General features: G+C 51.5%; 1 protein-coding gene across 1 annotated transcript in view; it reads left to right on the top strand.

The window, feature by feature from the left end:
- Nucleotides 1-11,394, top strand: part of LOC102499849 (lipopolysaccharide-responsive and beige-like anchor protein) — a 358,799-nt gene extending 347,405 nt beyond the window's left edge. Inside the window, exons 19-21 of the mRNA XM_006162336.2 lie at nt 716-912; nt 6,571-6,722; nt 10,249-11,394. Coding sequence (XP_006162398.1) covers nt 716-912; nt 6,571-6,722; nt 10,249-10,339 — 440 coding nt within the window. The 3' untranslated portion in view covers nt 10,340-11,394. The remainder of the gene's footprint in view (nt 1-715; nt 913-6,570; nt 6,723-10,248) is intronic.
- Nucleotides 11,395-21,404: the final 10,010 nt, after the last annotated feature.

Here is a 21,404-nt window from a genome sequence, read left to right as displayed (position 1 = left end):
CCACGTTTTATTTTCTGGGTTTTTTTTTTTTTTTTTTTAGTTTTTGCTATAGGGCGCATGCACTCACCAGAGAGACAGGAAGTGAGAAATCACCCCCACACACACACACCAGGGGCGATGGCCCAGCTGCAATCCCTTCTCCTCCATTCTTCTCCCTCGATGGATCCTGGGCACGCATGTACACGTGCCTGGTGTGAGTTTAAGCCACTGGGTCTGGGACTCGAACCATGGTCAACTACATGGGAGTCCAGCGACATAGCCATTACTCCAACTGCTGGTCCTAGGTCCTTCCACTTTCAATGTAAAGTAGCGAGTAGTGGGAGGGAGGGAGGCTGAAGCTGTTGGAGGCCGGCCAGGGCCCCGGGGAGAGGTCACGTGGGAGCCGCACCTGCCCGCACCACAGCCTGGCTCAGCGCAGCCTGCCCCGAAGCCCCCTTGGAACTGAAACGTGTCCTGTGCCCTCCGAGTTCCTCCGGCATATGTCACCTCCCGGCATAATCCCATAAAGAAGCTTTCTGTGCGGGTCAGGTGGGCGGAGGGATTGGCCTCTCTCCTCTGTCCGGGAGGCAGAGCTGGCAGACCCGCTGGTGGTTTGCAGACTGACTTCCGCGAAGACGGCAGGTCTCCCAAGGCTTTCCCAGCCGCAGCGTGGCCCGGCTCCGGCTTCCCATTGTCTGTCCTCACTGAGCGGCTGCATTGTTTCCGCTTCCCTCAGAAGGCCCGTGTCTGATCCACTCCATGAATGGCGACCTGCTGAGGACCTTGGAGGGGCCTGAACACTGCCTGAAGCCAAAACTCATCCAGGCGTCCAGGGAGGGCCACTGCGTCATCTTCTATGAGAACGGCCTCTTCTGCACCTTCAGCGTGAACGGCAAGCTGCAGGCCACCGTGGAAACCGACGACAACATAAGGGTGAGTGACCGTGGGTGTTCAGCGGGCGCCATTTCCACCTGAGTGTGGCAGGGCAGCGCGCCGGGCTCGCTGAGGAAGCCTGTGTGCTTGAGTGGCCGAGGGCCTCTTCCCTGCCACCAGAGAGCCATCGGAAGGCACCTGGAGGAGGCTCGGACACTTCACAGAGCCCGCGGGTCCCAGCAACGGCATCACTTGGGCATCACTCAGCCAGACACGTGGGGCGGGAGATGTGCCCCAGGCCAAGGACGGCCCTCAGCACAAGACGCTGCCTTACTGTTCCCCTGTTCTTCTAAAATTTCATTTATTTATCCCCTTCATGATAGAGGGAGAGATAGACAGACAGACCTAGGTGGCCTTTACACAGTAGAAGAGATTTTTGCTCTAGGGCATGTGCGCACACTGGAGAGACAGAAAGCAAGAAGTCACCCCCCCCCCGGGGGGGATGGCCACAGGACAGTCCCTTCTCTTCCATTCTCCTCTTGGTACTTGGGTGCACACGCACACGTGCCCAGCATGAGTTTTAAGCCACCGGGTCTGGAACTCGAACCGCAGTTGACTACGTGGGAGTCCAGCTACATAACCATTATGCCTTCTACTGGCCCCAAGATGAGATTTTCTTAAGGACTGGTAAGGCCACCCTGGGTGGCTTCCAGCAGCCCCGGCCAGCGCTTTGTCACTGTCATGTTAGCTAGGGGGACACGGCTCAGGGTCGGCTCAGAGTATAGGAGCCGAAGTGACAGCAGATCGCCCAAGCCTGGCCTCTCCGTGATCGGACAGGCTGGGGGGGAGCCGCAGACTCCGTGCTACTCGGGGTGAGCGTGGCATCGGCCTTGCCGTCTCAGGGAGAGCCAGACCAGGCCTCGGCCTATGAGAGCAGGGCTCCACATCCTCCCCCTCGGGCACGGGGACGCGGCATGGGCGGGCCTGGGGCTCTGCTTCGTGTGCAGGAAAGGGCTCCTTGGTCAGGGCTGGAGGACAAGGACAGGGTCCGCTCTGTCTGGAGGCCGCTTGGTCAGTGTCCTGCCCATCTCCCCCCAAACTCCGTGCAGGTTAGGGTGAACGGCGGCCATGCTGTACCTGTCACTCCCAGGTACAGGGGAGGTGCCTGTGACCTGGGTACTGGGGGGACTCTGGACGTGGGATGTAGGCGCAGGGTCATGGGGCCTCTGCCCCCGAGTGGTTCCACCTAGCTCGGGTGTTTACACCTGGCACCAGGCAGCCGGGGTGAGGGCTCTCGTCTGATTTCCCTGGTGTAGCCTCCTTGCCACCTTCTCCCGTCAGTGCTGGCGCCAGAAGGGACTAAGGGACGGAAACGCTGCATGGGTGGCCTTGTCCCATCGTGGGCGCACGCTGCCTTGGGTCTGGGCACTTTTTATTTTTTTCTAGGTTTTTACCATAGGGCACACGTAAGACAGAGAACAGGAAAGTGAGTATCACACCCGCCCCCCTCGGGATGGCCACGCTGCAATCCTTTCTCCTCTGTTCTCCCCTTGGGATTTTGGGCGCACATACACACACACACACACACACACACACACAAGCCTCCAGGTCAGGTACTCGAACCATGGTCGGCCGTGTAGGAGTCCAGTGCCTTAACCACCATGCTCCCTTCCTGACTACCCAGGCCGCTTCCTCCCTGCCGGCCTCCCCTGCACACAGACACACTCGCTCTGCTTTTATTTTTCCCTTCCTTCCCATAATACTTCATTTAAAGCAAGTACACATCAGAGGATTTTTCTTCCCTCTTTTCTTTACAATAATAATGTTGATAATCTGTCACTTTGAGTTGCGATTATATTGTCAGCTGCACTAATAAATCTGTGAAATAATTTGAACCCCCAGCGGCCCGCAACAATTTTCCGTGGCATTCCAGTGAGCAGCAGAGGCTCGGGGAAGTTCCTGCAGACCTCGCCCAGGCTTCCTCTCCTCTCTGCCCCGGAGCCATCGTTTTTTCCCTCCTCATATTTCCCACTGGAGTTTAGGCTTAAACAGTTCACTGCCGCCTCCCCGGCTCCCTGCACTTCATCACGCTAACCTGCAAGTGGCAACTGCGTGATTAGCACTCGCCTCGAACCAGCTCCCTGCTCCCAGCTGGGCTTCCCAGCTGACGGCCCCAGGAAGCAAGGGGGTACCATAGGCCCGCAGAGACCCCAGCTCCATCCTGTGGCCCGAGCTGACAGGAGAGGGGACGTGGGAACAAATTAGCCAGCACCTTAGACCAGAAATGTTTCTTTGACATCCCGAGGCCCTGCAGGCAGGCAGCCCGGGCACCTCGGCGCTAATCAAGCTGCCCACCTGTTTTCAGTTTAGGCGCCAGGTCGCTCAGTGGCGTTTTTGCCAGCAGCGTATCGCAGTCCATCAACGAGACGATGTTTACATGTCTTAATGAGTAACTTAAATGTAAGTAGGCAGCCTGTATCGAGCAGCAAAGTTATTTTATCCTAAACAAAAGCTAACCACCACCTCACCCATAGGAACTCAATTATTTTCTTTTCCGGAGTCTGGGTTTTCAGATGTGGTTGTCTCTACCAGACTACTGGGGCCCACTGGGGCCTCCTAAAATCCAGGCAGCCACACTCTGCCCAGAGCATTGGGGACGTCAGGGCCCGAGGTAACCTGTCTCTGGGGCCTTCCCAAAGTCTCTAGTCGTAACCCAGCCTGGAGACCAAGGTGGGCATCAGGTCAGCACGACGTCGGCCCTGGCTGGGCAGACCGGTGCCACATTTTCACCCGGATGCTGCACTGGGAGGTGGACGGGGTCCTCAGAGAGAGACCGACAGAGGCCTTTCGCCTTGGGAGACCCCTGTTTCACTGCCAGGTTCTGAGCGTTGCAGATGCGTCAGTCCAAAAGCTGCAGGTTTTGTTTCATTCCAGAAGAAGCAGGATTAGAGACTTACTAGAACCAAGAGTTAAAGATGAATGGTTTTAATTTATGTCCTAATATAGCATTTATCCAGTAAAAAGCCTCCAGTATCAAATTCAAGTGAACCCCAACCATAAGGTTAATGGATTTTCATCAGCTGAGTTTTATAAGTGTAGCAAATAATTATTTGTTCCCAGTCCTCCCTGCAGTTCCCACATATCCCCTAGGGACGGCCATTGTGAAATGAACAGAGGCAGACTTTTATATTAAAAAATCTTAGTATTTGTATTTAATCATAAGACTTAGAGAATACTTACATGTAACCATCTTCCACACATGGGTTATTTTTCTTTCTTTTTTTAAGAGAGGTTTTTGCCATAGGGTGCATGAGCTCGCTGGAGAGAGAGATAGGAAGCGAGAAATTATCACCCCCTGGTGGGATGGCCACACCACAATCCCTTCTTCATTCTTCTCTCAGGATTTTGGACACACACACACACATACCCCTGGGGTGTGTTTTAAGCCGCCGGGTCTGGAACTCGAACTGAAGTCGACTATGCAGGAGTCTGGCCACAAAACCATTACACCATCTGCTGGTCCCAGAATAAGCTATATTTAAGAGACTACTAGCGGTATTTTTGTGACTATGAACTGAATCACTATGAAAATCCTTTCTGTGATGTAAAAATATTCTTCATAGTGTAGGTTAAAGACTTAAGACAACTATGCTAAAGTTAAGAGTGCACACGCCAGGTGCATGTGCGTGCGTGCCCAAGATCCCGAGAGGAGAATGGAGGAGAAGGGATCGTGGTGTGGCCATCCCCCCTGGGGGGTGATTTCTTGCTTTCTATCTCTCTGTCTCTCTCTGTCTTTCTGGCGAGCACACACGCCCTATAGCCAAAAAAAAAAAAAAAAAAACAAAAAACCTCTCCAAACAAAAAGGGTGCAGACAATGCACGTGCGCATGTCTACATGAGAGAAACAGCATCTTCACGCCACCAGCTACCCCAGCCAGCCAGGACCGTGGCGACGTGTGTGCAGCTGGTGTGTGCAGGCAGACGGGGTTGTGAACCGGGACCTTCCCCAGGGCCCTGCAGCCTGTGCTACCCTGGCTGGCCGTCAGCAGTGAGGTGTTTTCTTCCCAGGCTCACGGCACAGTCTGGGTCGCCCGTGGGGACGCAGATTGCAGTGTTGGCCGTGACCGTTAGAACTCCGGTGCCACCAGCTGATGAGAGGACAGTGACATCGTCCTGAGCTAGAAAAGGGAGTCGGCTGGTAGGGAAGGACAGGGGGGAGGAAGTGGGACAGCACTGGGTTTTGGAGTAGGCAGGGATGTCTTGCATGCTTCCTGTGAAGAGCCAGAGTCAGTAACTCAGGCTTCGAGGGCTCTGTATTCTTACCCTGTGAAGGTAGCCATAAACAAAGAGTTCCAGCTGTGTTTTAATAAAACTTTATTTATAGGCATTCAGATTTGGAATTCATACTCTACTTTCATCAGGAAAATTATTTTTTAGTCATTGAAAAATGTAATAAATAGCCATACAAAACCAGGCAGGGGTCTGTTTTGGGCTCACAGACTTTCTTTCATTGAAGCTCCTTTTACAAGATCAAAGAGCAAATTCCAAAACTGTGTGGTCTGTCCAGCCTTGGCAGGAGGAGCCAGGGGCAGTAGACCAGCTGTCTGAGTGACCAGCTGGGGCACTGGCAGTCCTGGGCTAGAACATGCTCAGCATGGGCTTTGGTCACCCCGGAAGTTGTGACTGTCTGCCAAGTCTTCCAACCACTGTCAAAGCCCTGCAGGCCTAGAAGGTGCGGAGGTGCAGGCCACCTCTCTGAAGCCAGAGATGCAGAGGCAGGGTTTTACTGGGGATGTGAGGTCACCTGGCTGTCTGCCAAGGCTTGAGTAAAATGGCTCACCATGACCACCGTGTGACCAAGGAGATGCTAGGAGTGTCCTCTTCAGAGGATGGGTTCCAGTCTGTGACATGCATCATTCAAGAAGCATGTGCAGAATTGAAAGAATTCGCCATCTCATCCTTAAAAAGCAAAATGACAGCCCAGCCAGAGTGGTACAGGCTACAGGGTTCCACCAGCAGTGCTAGAGCTGCAGCGGAGGTCTGAGTTCAGATCCCACACCAACCCGAACACATTGGATGTGGTGGTACACACTTAGTCCTAGCTAACTGGGAGGTAGGGGCCGGACGACTGTGTCATGGCAGCAAGAGACTGTTCAAACAAACAAACAAACAAACAAGAAACCTGTATTTCTATCTCCCTCTCATTTAAAAAAAATTTATAAAGCAAAAAACAGCTAGCTTGTGGCATGATGGTTAAGGCAGCTGGGTCTCACATGGCTGGCTGCAGAGTTTAATTCCTGGACCCAGTGGCTCAAGAAACACACTGGCCACATGTAAATGCATGAACAAAATCCCAAGAGGAGGGAGAGATGGAAGAGAATGGATTGTGGCATGGCTGCCCCCCATGGGGATGGGTGCTTTGTCATTCTCACTTTCTCTCTCTTTCTCTTCTGGTGAGCACTTGTGTCCTCTGGCTAAAAAAAAAGCAAAAATAGCCTCAAGTATCGCCTAACTTTAGCCTCAAGTGTTGCCTAACGGTGTCCGTTTGGTTTTTGATAAATGGCAGGTCTTCTACAAAACGGGATTTCCTAGAAACCCAGGCCCTCTCTCCCTGCTGCCTGCACTGCAGCTGCTGGCCTGGTGCAGGAGTTAGTCCAGCCTGGGTGGGGACTCACGTTTTCAGCCTCACGGCCTCTGAACCTTGCTGTGCCCCTGCAGGCCATGCAGCTGAGCCGGGACGGACACTACCTGCTCACGGGAGGAGACCACGGCGTGGTCGTGGTGCGGCAGGTGTCGGACCTCAAGCAGCTCTTCACCTACCCAGGCTGCGACGCTGGCATCCGGGCCATGGCACTGTCCTATGACCAGAGGTAACGCTGGGAGCACGGGCTACTAGGAGCAGGTTAAAACCTCACGGGCATGTCTTTATATAGTTGAATGGTCTGTAGGGTTGGAGGGGTCCCCGGTGCAGTCAGAAAAGCCATGAAGGGGCCAGCAGATGGTATGGCAATTAAGGTGCTGGACTCCCACATGACTGACCATGGTCCAAGTCCTGGATCTGGCAGCTTGAAAATTGCACTGGGCACATGTGCTTGCATGCCCCAAATCCCAGGAAGGGAATGGAGGGGAGGGGATTGCAGAATGGCCATCTCCCTGCGGTGGGGTTAGCGGGGTGGGGGGTGATTTCTCACTTTCCTTCTCACTGTCTCTCTCCAACCAATACACGTTCCTGAGGACAAAAACAAACAACAAGAACAAAACATTGAATATTTGGGTTTCTAAGAACACTTTTTTAAAAGCATGGTTTTCTTTCTGATGGTTTCACCACTCTTGGACAAAGGTTGAGTTCTCTAGGAAAGGGCAGGACTTAAGTGGCAAAGGCTTCAATTATATTGCTGTAAAGCATTTTCAGTTTCTTTAAAGTATCTTTTTTTCATAAACATAATTTTTTAAATTATTTCTTAATTTGCTATAGGGCATGTGCATTCACCAGAGAGAGAGACAGAGAGAAAGAGAGAGAAAGTGAGAAAGCAAGCCACCAGGTCCGGGACTAGAACCACAGTTGGCCATGTGGGACTCCAGCACCTTAGCCACCACGACACCATTAAGAGCTATAAGCACATTAAATGTACATGCCTTTATCTCCACCTGGAAAGAGTCCACAGAAGGATTCCTCTTGTTTCCTAAAACCTTCCAAATGGTGACATTTAGGGATATAATCTTTATCTGGCACCTTATTTCTTATTTCTCTTCTGTTAGTTTTGGGTTTCATTTTTTCCCCCCTACTTTCTTAAAGCATAAAGTTAGGTTATTTATTTATTTATTTGGAGAGGTTTTTGCTATAGGGCGCATGCGCTCGCCAGAAAGACGGAGAGAGACAGAGACAGAAAGTTAGAAATAACCCCCCCGAGGGATGGTCACACCACAATCCCTTCTCCTCCATTATCCTCTCGGGATCTTGGACACGCACGCACATGTGCCCTGCATGAGTTTAAGCCACTGAGTCCAGGACTTGAACGTGGGAGTTCAGCAACACAGCCATTACGCTAACTGCTGGTCCCATAAAGTTAGGTTATTAAAGAAAGACCTTTCTTCTTTTTAATGTATTAGATCATCAGGGAAGTCACGACATACTTTTCTATGCAAAAAAAAATGCATCACGACTTTCCCCATGATCCAGTATTTGCTTGCAGCTATGAAATTCCTTCTTAGCACTGCTTTCTCTGTATCCCCTAAGTTCTGGGATGTTGTGTTTTCATTTTCCTCTGTCTCAAGGTATTTCCTAATTTCCACATATTGGCGAACTCTTTTCCTTTAGTTATCAATCTCTAGTTTCATTTTGTTGTGATCAGAAAAAGTATCTGTATGATTTCAATCTTCCCAAATTATTAAGATATTTTATACCCTACCCCCGACGTGGTTTGCGTGTCCTGTTACACATACACTTGAGAAAAATAGAATGCCGCTGGTGTTCTGTGCTATTCGTGTGTGTTAGGTTCCACTGAGTTTTGGTATTGTGCAAGTCGTCTGTTTCCCTGCTAATGTCCTGTCTGCTTGGTCTGTCATTATCGAGAGTCGGGACTGAAGTCTCCCTCTATTGCTGTACACCTGTCTCCTCCTCCCTTCCAGTTCTACTCACGTGCACTTCATGAGTGTGTAATCATTGTACTTTTTTTGGAGAGGTTTTTGCTATAGGGCGCGTGCGCTTTGCCAAACAGAGAGAGAGAAAGAGAGATAGAAAGCGAGAAATCACCCCCCAGGGGGGATGGCCATGCCGCAATCCCTTCTCCTCCATTCTCCTCTTGGGATCTTGGGCACGCACGCACACGCGTCTAGCATGAGTTTAAGCCACCGGGTCCGGGACGTGAACCGCGGTTGACTGCATGGGAGTCCAGCGACATAGCCATTACGCTAACTGCTGGCCCCTCATCGTACTTTCTTGATGAGCTTTATCAATATATCCTATTTTGTGTCCTGTTTGTCTGATATTAGCATGGCCACCTCAGCTTTCGTTTTGTTACTCTTTGCATGGAATATCTTTTTTCCGCACTTGAACCTTTAGCTTATTTGCACCCTTAGATCTAAAGTGAGTCTCTTATAGACAGCATCAAGTTAAGTCATGTTTTTTTGGTCCATTCTGCCAGTTTCTGTCTTTTGACTGGGGAGTATAATCTCTCACCTAATCAGGCCAGCCCATGGCCTGGTGATTAAGGTCACTAGACCCCACATGGTCGCCGACATGGTTTGATTTCCAGATATAGCAGCTTAAGAAGCACATTGGGTGTGTGTGTGCCCAGCTTTCTGAACGGAGGGAGAGACAGAGGAGAAGAGATTGTGACGTGACCATGCCCTGTAGGGGGTGCTTTCTTGCCATCCCTCTGTCTCTTTGTCCAGGGAATGCACATAAGAAACAGTAATTACCAGGGACAGCAGGTGTTATAGTGGTTACGTCACTGGACTCCCACATGGCCAACTGTGGTTCGAGTCCCAGCAGTTTGAAACTCATGCCGGGAGTGTGTGCATGCATGCCCGAAATCCCGAGAGGAGAATGGAGGACAGGGATTGTGGTTTGGCCATCCTGCCTAGGGGGTGATTTCTCACTTTCTGTCTCTCTGACGAGCACACACGCCCTAGCAAAAATCTCTCTTTAAAAAAAGAAAAAAGAATGACCGATAAGATTCACTTTTGCTATTTCGCCATTTATTTTCTATCTGCCTTCGAGTTTTGTTCCTCAATTCTACCTTCTTCTGTGTTGAGATTTTGTAGTTTTACTTCCTAACTCTATCTGAGGTACTAGGAAGGACGGAATGTGACTCCTGATCACACGGTGCAGACAAGGCTAAGGCGCTGGACTCCGCCTTGGAGTGGCCGCTCCGCAGCTCACCCAGCTCCATCCCTCCTGGCACCCCATTCTCAGGTGGTGAGCACACAGCAGCGGCCCTACCTGTCTGCATCAGACACCATTCTTTTTTTTTTTTTTTTTAAGATATTTTTGCTATAGGGCACATGTGCTCACCAGATAGACAAAGAGAGAAATCATCCCCACAGGGGGATGGCCACACCACAATACTGTCTCCTCCATTCTCCTCTAAGGATTTGGGGCACAACACACAAACACCTGGTGTGATTTTCAAGCTGCTGGGTCTGGGACTCGAACTACCATTGACCACGTGGGAGCCCAGCGCCTTAATCTCTAGGCCACTGGCTGGCCCCTAGACTCCTCTCTCTGAGCTCACTTTGCAGGGCTGCATTACAGTCTTCCAGAATGCAGGGCTGACTACATCTTCTGGGTTTACCTTGTGGGTCGGGGGCGGGGGGCAGCTCTGTTTTGAGTGACAGGTCCCTAGGGAGCAGGTTTGTGACCCCCTCCCCCTCCCCTGTGCTCCTTTCTCCCAGGTGCATCATTTCTGGCATGGCTTCGGGCAGCATCGTTCTATTTTACAACGACTTCAACCGGTGGCATCATGAATACCAGAACCGCTACTGATGGCGAAAACTGCAGGTCAGCCCTGCCCCAGGCGGCAGGGGACGCACCCAACCTCGGTCTCTCAGAAACCGCTATCACATCTGAATGTAACTTACATTTGCTCGAAGAAGCAAACTATTTTTTAAAGTTTAATTGCTATTTTTGTAGACTTTGCTTGACTTTTTTGGGGGGAATAGCAAAGCAGAAAATTGGCTGCTGGGTTCTGTAGTTTAAACAAAAAAATCTATATTTTTAGTCATAATGAGAAGTCTATTTTCACCAATTATGGAAACATGCCGTGGAGGGAGTCACCCCACTCTCTCGTGCTATAGTATGAAAACATTTCCCATCCGTCTGTAATCCTGACACATACGTGATTGATTTTAACACAGGGAAATGGGTTCTATACTGGGAGAGGGGAATTTTATGCTGTACTTTGGGGCCTGTATTTTTCCAAACAAGTGTGCTGCTTCCACACTAAAGTTTCTGGGATTTAAATAGTAATGTTTAAATGATGGTACATGTAATTTAAAACATCTCAATGAATTATTTCTATTCTTATTATTTTTCAGGCATGTTTTAGACATAGGGAGTTACGGTTGGGGGAGGCTACTTTATTGTGTGGTTATTAACATAAAGGGTCTCAGTTATCGCGAGGGGGAAATATTGTCCATATTTACCATCGTTCCCCACACCTGTCGTCCTCCTGGCACCAGAATGAGATGGAGGATGTGCTTTGGGGTTTCCCACCTTTGTTTTTCTTTTCAAGTTAATGCAGTCCCAAAGGTCACCCCTGAGGTCTGGCCATGCCCATGCGTTAAGGCAGAGCCACCGCTGGGACACCCCTCTGACCTGGGATTGAGGGTGAAGGCTGCCAGGTGTCATATGAAGCAGCCTCATTTTTCTCCTATTTGTTATTCAGCTATCTCCACCTTCCTTTCGATGAGCGATTTGTACTAAGAAACAACGTTATTTTGGTGTATAATTCTACTTTTCTAGTAGATGGCTGTGTGGAATTCTGTGAAGCATTTGAGAAAGGTCTGTGTTGCATAAATAAATTCTTTGTATGTTGTGAACTTTTCCTGAAATGGACATTCCCTCTGTTTCTCCCGTACCTTCACCAAGGGGTTCCCCTTCTTTTCCTACACCTGCAGTTATTCCTTAAAAGCAAAGATTTGGAATGAACAATTCAGTTTGGCAGGAAAACGGAATAAAATGGCATTTGTAATTAATTGAATTGTTGGCAGTATCTTTTTTTTTTTAGAGGTTTTTTGCTATAGGGCACATATGCTTGCCAGAAAGAGACAGACAGGGAACCAGCAGTTAGTGTAATGGCTATGTCGCTGGACTCCCACATAGTCAACCACGGTTCGTGTCCCGGACCCGGTGGCTTAAAACTCATGCCAGGCGCGTGTGCGTGCATGCCCAAGATCCCGAGAGGAGAATGGAGGAGAAGGGATTGGGGTGTGACCATCATTTCTCACTTTCTGTTTCTCTATCTCTCTCTATCTGTCTGGCGAGTGCACGCACCCTATAGCGAAAACCTCTCCAAAAAATAAAAAAAGAGACAGACAGACAGAAAGCAAGAAATCACCCCCCAGGGGGCATGGCCACACCACAATCCCTTCTCCTCCATTCTCCTCTTGGGGTCTTGGACATGCATGCACACGTGCCCGGCGTAAGTTTAAGCCACTGGTTCTGGGACTCGAGCCGTGGTAGACTACATGGGAGTCCAGCGACCTAGCCATTACACCAACTGCTGGTCTTGGAAATATCTTTTTCACTCCTTCTTTTTGGGCATTGATAAAACAGTTATTCCCAAGGAAAGTACCAAACTCTAGTGAGAGAGAGGCTGTCCCTGAGAGCAGGACGTTCTGTGGCCAGAGCCCCCTCTCCTGGAACTTACACAGACGGCCTGAACCCGAGTCTTACAGACGAAGCAACCAGGGACTGTCATGTTCCATTTCTCCCAAGATCCGTCATTATTGGACAAACCTTTAAGAGAGAAAACGATGGATAGTGAAATGTGTGTTGGGACGAGTACATCTTAGACTCCCGGGAACGCCGAGTTACCAGTAAGTTACCCAAGTTAATATCCTCTCTAGTATTAACTTGCGACTATCACACTTTGGAAATTTAAGGGGAAATAGAAGAAAATGAGCAATACCTGTCACGTGCCAGACCTATGGTATGTTACCCTCCTTGTCCTAACACGCCTGAAGTAGTCAATGAACATCCTCTTGGAACCTTAAAAAAAAAGTTAAAAAGTATCTCTGCTGCCTTTATTCTTAAAACTGTAGGATCTTGGGACCAGCAGTTAGCGTAATGGCTATGTCGCTGGACTCCCACGTAGTAGACCGCAGTTCGAGTCCTGGACCCGGTGGCCGGGCACGTGTGTGTGCATGCCCAAGATCCCGAGAAGAGAATGGAGGAGAAGGGATTGCGGCGTGGCCATCCCCCCTGGGGGGGGTGATTTCTCGCTTTCTGTCTCTCTGTCTATCTCTCTCTGTTTGGCAAGCACACACGCCCTATAGCAAAAACCTCTCCAAAAAAAAAAGAATTTTAGGATATTAAACTGAAATATACATAATCCTTTATAAAACAGAGCTGCCATACTTACCAAGGGCTTATGATAAAATTTGTTTAGTGTACTATCTGATAGGGTTTACTCAACATCTATTTAGCCAATGTTTTTTGGTGGGTAGATGTTTTTGCCTTGGGGCATGCGCACTTCCCAAAGAGAAACGGAGAGAGAGTGAGAACTCATACCCTAGCAGGGATGACCCTGCCACAATCTCATCTCCTCCCAGGATCTGGGCATGCACGCACACATGCCCAGTAAGAATTTCAAGCCACCAGGTCCGGGACTTGAACCACAGTCAGCCATGTGGGAGTCTAGCAACATAACTGCTGTGTCATCTGCTGGCCCCTAACTTTTTAAAGAATTGTATTATTTTTAATTGGCTGTAGGGCAAATCCACTCACCAGAGAGAAGGAAAATGAGAAAACAAGCTGCCAGGTCTCGGATTCAAACTATGGTCAGCCATGTGGGAGTCCAGCGCCTATACCACCTGCCAGCCCCCACAACCCAAAACACACACACATGCAATAAATTCAAATAAATATAAACCAATTGGGAAAAGTTATAGTAGAGGTGGTCTGGGGATAACAGAAGAACCCACACTGGAGACCTGTCTGCACAGCCCCTATGGGTGGGACTGGCCGGGCTGCACGTGGGCATCACAGACAGTAATTTCAGGCTGGCTTTGAAAAGCATTGCCCCGACACCCAGATCCTTACTGAAAGAGAACCAATCAAGTGCCCGAGATCGTGTTAAGAAATACCTCTGGGTCTGGCAGTGGGAGCGTGGGGGGCACAGTGCCACCTAGCAGGCAGGGCTGGAGACCCTGGAAGACCCTGGGCTCTGACTCGGGTTGACCTGAGCACACCAGGCACATCCACGGCTGGCTGTCGGGGTGTGCGTGTCTCAAACTTAGAACAGAAATACCTCTAGATCTCTGAAAGAGGAGGGCTTAGAAAATGGAGAACATAAATTTCAGAAACCGATTCTAATTCATACGGTTCACTCTTAGAAGAGTATCTTATTCCCAAAGTACACCAAATACTCGTAAATAAATGTTTTTTAAAATTTAATCAACAGGGACCAGCAGTTGACGTAATGGCTATGTTGCTGGACTTCCACGTAGTTGACTGCGGTTCGAGTCCCAGACCCAGTGGCTTAAACTCATACCGGGTACATGTGCGTGCGTGCCCAAGATCCCGAGAGGAGAATGGAGGAGAAGCGATTGCAGCGTAGTCATCCCCCCCAGGGGGGGTGATTTCTCGGTTTCTGTCTCTTTGTCTCTCTTTCTAACGAGCACACATACCCTATAGCAAAAACCTCTAAAAAAAATTCATTAAGTAGGAACTCTTTTGAAGGGTTTGTTGAAGGAACAGCCCACCTCTGTTTTACTTCGCACACAAACCAGGAAGATTCAGGATGCCCCCGCAGCGAGCTGTGAGAAGCTGTACAGAGGTGTGAGGTGGGTAACTACCAGTCCTGGGTCAGCCTCATCGATCCCATCTAGGAGCAGAGCTGAGCTGGAGGAGGGCCTGCCATACCTTTGGTGCAGTGTCCTCCTGCCCCACGGTCAGAGGCGGGGAGACGGCAGTGCCGTGACTCATGCTAGCGGAAGCTGACCAGGGAATCAGATGCAGCCAGATTGCACCCACATAACTGACTTAAAACAGCATGCAGCCGTGTAGACCAGGCCAGGAGGCTGATTAGAGACCTCCCCTAGGCTTCTCATACGTCTTACTGGCTGTGTTTCTTTTTTTCTTTTTGAGAGAGTTTTGCTATAGAGTGTGTGTGCTTGCCAGAGAGAGACAGAGAGCGAGAAATCACCCCCCCCCCAGGGAGGATGGCCACACTTCTCCATTCTCCTCTCGGGATCTTTGGCACACATGCATAAGTGCCTGGCGTGAGTTTTAAGCCTCCGGGTCCAGGACTCAAACCACAGTAAACTACGTGGGAGTCCAGCAACAGAACCATTGTGCCATCTGCTGGTTCCACCAGCTGTGTTTCAAGCGTTCTCGACTGCCAGCCAAAGGCCTCGTCTTGTTCTGGGTCAGCCATGCCCCATTCCCTGTCACTGCTAAAGAGCACATCAGACAGTGACACAGACAGACTCCTAGATCAAGAAACAGCATCTCACAGAGCTGGGAGAACCCGCCCCTGAACCGGGTGAAGTGTGTGAGAGTCCAGAGCAGCAGCTGGCTGCATCGCCTCATGTGCCTCATGCCAGGCCAGAGCGTGCCCTCGAACAGCCAAAGGGAGAGTAGGACTGCATCCTCCACGCCACATCACCCACACGTTGAGTGGATCCGCCAGTACCCCCGGCTGGCTGCTTCTGCTCTGCCTCAGCAGAAGGACATGGTTCTTTGCTTCAAGTAGGAAAAGCCACCTGCCCGGCCACCCTCCAAGTTTGGTAGCATGAAGTCTAATCCCTGTGACTCCAGTAGGCTTCCAGAGGAGTTGCTGCAGGGGGAGCCAGGAGGCAGAGAAGTTTCAAACCTTTCTACTTGCAAGGAGGGAAGGATCACAAGAGCATAAAAAACAAAACAAAACAGAAAAAACACTTCTTATGATGGGGAACCAGCAGTTAGTGTAATGCTATGTCGCTGGACTCCCATGCAGTCGACCGCGGTTCAGTCCCAGACCCGGTGGCTTAAACTCACGCCGGGCGTGTGTGCGTGCGTGCCCAAGATCCCGAGAGGAGAATGGAGGAGGGGGGATTGCGGCGTGGCCATTCCCCCTGGGGGGTGATTTCTCACTTTGTCTGTCTCTGTCTGGTGAGTGCACGTACCCTATAGCAAAAAAAACAAACAAAAAAACTTCTCCAAAAAAAAAAAAAAAAAGATAAGAGAAAAAAGAAAAAAAGCTTTTTAAAATTCTTTGGGATTTTTCTTTTAGGGAGATTTTGAGTTAAGTCCATCCTGAATTCCCTGGGTCCCCTATTGTCAGAAGAGCCCTTTTTTTTTTTTTTTTTCAGTTTTAATTTGCTACAGGATATGTGCACTTGGGGGGGAGAGAAAGCAAGCACCCCTGCGGGGAGGAATGGTCACACCACAATCCCTTCTCTAGGGGTTTCGGGTGCAGACACACACCTGTGTTATTTTTCAAGCTACAGGGTCCGAGACCCGAACTGTGCAGCTGCACATGTGCAGTCCGGCTGCCTTCACCTACGGCACCTGCCGGCCCAGAAGAGCACTGCCTTCGACCCCACACCTACTGTTCACAGCACGGGCGCCCATGCCCAGCCTTGGCTGCTCTAACGGGACGCGCGGATCGCTCGGGCCAAGCCACACCACCTACCTCTCTTAAGGGAACGGGCTGGTTCGCTGCTGGCAGGCCCTGCTCTGAGTGAGCCGGCGAGAAAAGATGAACCACAGATGTTCTGTGAATTCCGAGACCTCGGCTGTCACATGCCAGAGACAGGACGCGAGGTATTTTTGCCTCCAGTTCGGAAATGCTTTCTTTGCCAAGACCAAGATTTGGGGAGGGATGGGGCAGGTGTGCTATTTCTTTACACCTGGCAGGAAGGAACTGGCTGCTTTGCAGTTTTAGGTGTGGGTCATTTGAAAACCAATCCCCAGACCCAGCTCCAGCCTGGGTAAGGACCGTGCCCACCCGGCCTCATGACTCCCTGGGCTCGTGGGGCCAGGATGAGACCATTCAACCGGCTGGAGGCCAGTGCCACCCGGCTTCGCTCACAACGAGAGGGGCAAATTTTGGGAAGGGCCATGCCGAGCAATGGCTGTCCCTGTACCAAATGAACCTGCTATCGCCCTGGCCACTCAATGCTGGCAAGACCTCCCCACAGCCAACATTGAGCTTCAGGTGTCAGGCTTCATCATAAATGGCCCCTTAGAACTGCCTGGCCCACGTCACACACACCTGCCGCCTCCTGGACACTGTCCTGGGTCTAAGTGGCCATGGGACTCACACCCAGCATTGAGAACAGCTCTGTGGCCAGGGCATTCTGCCACTGCATCTTACCCACCACGCCTTGTGACACTTGTGTCCCCTAACGCATCTGACCACCAGTGACACTCATGTCCCCTAACGCATCTGACCACCAAAAGGGGCAGCCTGGTCATACGGCACCACCCTGGACACCAGATGAGCTCCTCACCGCCCGAGGCACCTCGGTTACTAAAGGGGGGTCTTAGTGTCCCCCAGGGCTGGGTTTGGCTCAGAGGAGGGAGAGGATGAAATGCTGTGAGCCATGAACATCATGATCTTTGTCCTCTAGCGTCCAGGCAGTTCAGAGGAAAGCCACCGATGCTGGGCCCAGCAGTTGGCCTAATGGGAACCACCAAGTCCACCGTGGTTCGAGTCCTGGTGGTTTATAACATATCAGGCGCGTGTGCATACACACCCAAGATCCTGAGAGGAGAATGGAGAAGGGATTGCAGTGTGGCCATCCCCCTGGGGGGACATCTCTGTCTCGGCAAGTGGATGCGTCCTGTAGCAAAAAAAAAAAAAACAAAAACAAGAAAAAGAAAAAGAAAGCCACTGATGCCGCTGTGGGCTGCTCTTTCACTAGCTTCCTACTCTGGCCACAAACCCAAGCCTCATGCCAACCCTACTGGCAAGGCTGGCTGTGCAGCACTGGGATCGGTCTGCACCGTCCACACAACGGCGCTTGCCGTGCCCGGGACGTCTCACCGGCATGCCTCTCCTTTTCTCTGGTAGCTTCCTGTCTCCCCACCAGTCCTTGGCCACCAGGTGTCCGAGCTCCTCACTGCTCTGCTATCCTTCCCCGTGGGCCAGGGGCTTTATCCACACCACACACACACCAGGGCTGCAGGACACAGTTTCCTGTCTAATGGGCCTGGCCTGCCCCAGCTCAGCTGCTGCCGGGATCCACACGGACACCTCATGACACAGCCTGAGATGATGCCGACACGTGGGCAGCTCTGCTGTTCCCAGTCGCTGGCGGTCACCGGGGTTCTCACATGAACCAGGTCACAGGACCCGACTTGGATAGAGATATGGCAGGGGCATGGCACCTCGTGCCTTATTTCCTAGCGCTCTGGCCAGCTGAGATCAGGGTAAGCAAAATCTGTCCCATTTAAAACCACATATACAGGGCCAGCAGGTGGCATGGTGGTTAAGGCACTAGACTCCTGCATGGCCGACCACGGTTTGAGTCCTAGACCCAGTGACTTAAAAATCATGCCAGGCGCGTGTGCATGGGTGCCCAGGACCCCGAGACGGGAATAGAAGGGACTGCAGCGTGGCCATCTCCCCTGGGGGGAGGTGACTTCTCATTCTCCCCCACCCCGTCACTCTCTGACAAGTGCACACACCCTATGGGCAAAAACTTACAAAATAAACAAACAGCGTGGCCATCTCCCCTGGGGGGAGGTGACTTCTCATTCTCCCCCACCCATCACTCTCTGACAAGTACACACACGCTATGGGCAAAAACTTACAAAATAAATAAATTGGAACCAGCAGTTACCGTAATGGCTATGTCACCGAACTCCCATGTAGTCAACTGCGGTTCGAGTCCAGGACCCGGTGGCTTAAACTCACTCCAGGCACATGTTGCATGCATGCCCAAGATTCTGAGAGGAGAATGGAGGAGAAGGGATTGCGGCATGGCCATGTCACCCGGGGGGTGATTTCTCACTTTCTGTCTCTTTGTCTCTCTTTCTGGCGAGCGCAAGTGCCCTACAGCAAAAATCTCTCAAAAACAAACAAACAAAAAGACAAATAAATAAATAAACCCCACACACGAATTCCTTCTACATAGTCTTTCACATTGTAGGCCACGAAAAGAGGACACAGACTGACAGCTGAGGCCAGTCTGTCACACCCACGGCCCAGGACGGCAGCCGCTGACGCTGCGGCCATTGCACACTGAAAACGCGCCTCGGCCCCGAGAGGTGCTGCACGTGTGAACACCCGCCGGGTTTCAAAGACGTGGAACAGAAGCGCAATATGGAGATACTCCAGTGGCTTCTGGCATGGAGTACGTGCTGAAGGGATGATACTTCGCACCTGCCAAGATACAGCAGGCTTGGTAAAATCCACTATAAAAATGAACTTTCCCCCTTCATTTAAGAGTTATTTTTCACACAGTCCCAGAAAACGCTCCCGTACGTGGCCCGCGTGGTTTGCGGGAGGCGGCCTGCCACGCCAGAGCCCTCTCTCCAAGATAACAACGCGGTCTCCCCCTTCTGGGGTGCCCAGCTACTCCGATCTGTTCTGCCTTCCGACTCACATTTCGCCGTTTTATCCAAGAGGATATCCTAAGAAAACTGCCAGATTTCGTCAATGCATATTTTCTTATTTTTATAATTGCCAGAGGGCACGTGTACTTTTGGGGGGAAGGAAAAGACACCCCCAGTGAGGCGTGGTCACACCTCATCCCTTCCCTCCATTTCCCCATGCTGTTGTGATATGGGGCATGCACACACATGCACCCGGCATATTTTTCAAACGATCAGGCTAGGAGAACAAAGAGACTGCGGTGTGGCCACACTCCCTGGAGGGGGTGGTTTCTCACTCTCTCACCCTCTGTCTGTCTCTGTCACTCTGCTGCCCCTCTCTCCATCCCATCCACAGCGATGCTCGCTAGACAGGAGCTGGGCGTTTCTTGACTCCGGGGCTGGCGCTGCCCGGCCTCTTCCTTCCTTAGGTCTTCAGCCAAGCCACAACAGGCCCTGTGGAACCTGGCTCCCCTAACCACGAAGCCATGGGACCAGCCCTCAGCCCATAATTCCAAAGCACTTCTTCCACTGGAACCTTTTAGAGAGCAAACCTGAGAGGCTGAGCCCCGGGGCCTGACGGCTGAGCCCAGCAGACACCCAGGATGGCTTCAGCAGGTCACCATTTCCCTCGTCCTCCCCTAGTCTAAGACCAATTTCCATAGACGGTGATCCCTACTCAAGGAAAAAATGAACATAAACAAGCACGCACGATGGTCTCTGCAGGATCCGAGGAATCAGCGGCTCAGTGCCTGTGTGTAACTTGGAGCCTGAGACCAGAATGGGAGCTTAAGAGCTTGCCGAGCTGGGCAAATGAACAATTTGCACGCGGTCTCAGAACCTTTTTTTATTTAGGAGTGCTTGATTTGCCTCTGGACAAACAGCACCTCCCAAAGAAACATGGACTTGAGAGTCCGGGAACTCCAGGCTGCATCATGGCTCCATCTGCTGCTACTTCTAGGGTTCTGAGAATGTTCTGGAACTTCTGGGTTTGCTCCTTTAACTCCACCTGCTCCTCTAAGTTCGTGTGGGGTCAGGGTCAGGAAGGACAGCCTGAGCTGCACCACCCCGTCCCTGCCGCCGCTCCCCCCATCCCATCCGCAGAGGCAAGGACGCTCACTGGTCAGGGCCGCTGCTTCTCCTGACTCCGGGGCTGGCGCTGCCTGGCCTCTTACTTCCGTCAGCTATTCACTTATCTCTTCCACAAAAGGCACACAGAGACGGCCACTCCCAACAGGGTCCCCCTCGTGCGCCGTTGTCCCCTCACCGAGTGAAGACCAGCTGTCCATCGCTTTCAGGGAGAAGAGTCCTGTTGCTGGAACTGGATCCACTCCCTTGAACTGGAGGTTCAGACCCCTGCCGGCCGGTATCAGCACCACAACACAGCGCCTTGCAGAGATGCCGACACCGTGGGACGCCTGCACCCTGGACCTGTCCTGACGCTGCCTTGAAATAAATCTCCCTCCTCCTGCAGCCGTCCATGCCCCCGCAATGGGCCGGGGAAGCCCATCCGCACTTCACAGCCAGCCTCTGGGCCAGGTCAGAGGTCAGCGTCAGCCCAGAAACCACAGAGCCACGTCGGATGTCTCCAGATCCTCGAGTTGGAAGGCTGGGGCTGAGGACAGGGGCAGGGCTGGGTAGCCTGAGCCAAAGGCAGACAAGGTCCTGACGGGCCAGAAACCCAGAGCAATACGGAGAACGCCGTAGCTCACGAGGCACTGACAACAGACAGGAGAGTGTGCAGTCTCTGAGACAGACAGACAGACACAGGAGCCGCTGCCCTGACTCGCCCCCCCTAGAAAACCTGACCCTCCTGCTGCTGCTACTTTCTTTTTTAGAGAGATTTTTTGCTACACGGCGTGTGCGCTCACCAGAGAGACAGAAAGAAAGAAATCACCCCCCATAGGGGATGGCCACACCACAATCCCTTCTCCTCCAGTCTCCTCTCAGGATTTTGGGCATGCTTGCACAAGCATCCAGTGTGAGCTTGAAGTGGCTGGGTTCGGGACGTGAACCCAGTTGACTACATGGGAGTCCAGTGATGTAACCATTTTGCTGCCTGCTGGTCCCATAACCCTACTGACTCCACTGTTGCTGCGTGAGTTCCTGGCCCTGCAATTAAAGCCAACGTCAATCAAGACACATCTCCATGTGTCCTGCACCCGAGCCTTCTCGTCCCCTCGGTGGCCCCGAGATTGTAAAAACAGACAAGGCACCTGCCGGGTGCTGGGCCGAGGAGGAGAGCGCTCTGATCCTGCTGTGTTGTAAATAACCACACAAACGCCTGTGCCCACCCCAGGTGCTT

This window comes from Tupaia chinensis, unplaced genomic scaffold (genome assembly GCF_000334495.1).
Source record: "Tupaia chinensis unplaced genomic scaffold, TupChi_1.0 Scaffold139871_1, whole genome shotgun sequence".
NCBI classification, from domain to species: domain Eukaryota; kingdom Metazoa; phylum Chordata; class Mammalia; order Scandentia; family Tupaiidae; genus Tupaia; species Tupaia belangeri.
The sequence above is the reverse complement of the archived record's forward strand: the minus strand, read 5'-3'. Positions and strand labels throughout refer to the sequence as shown.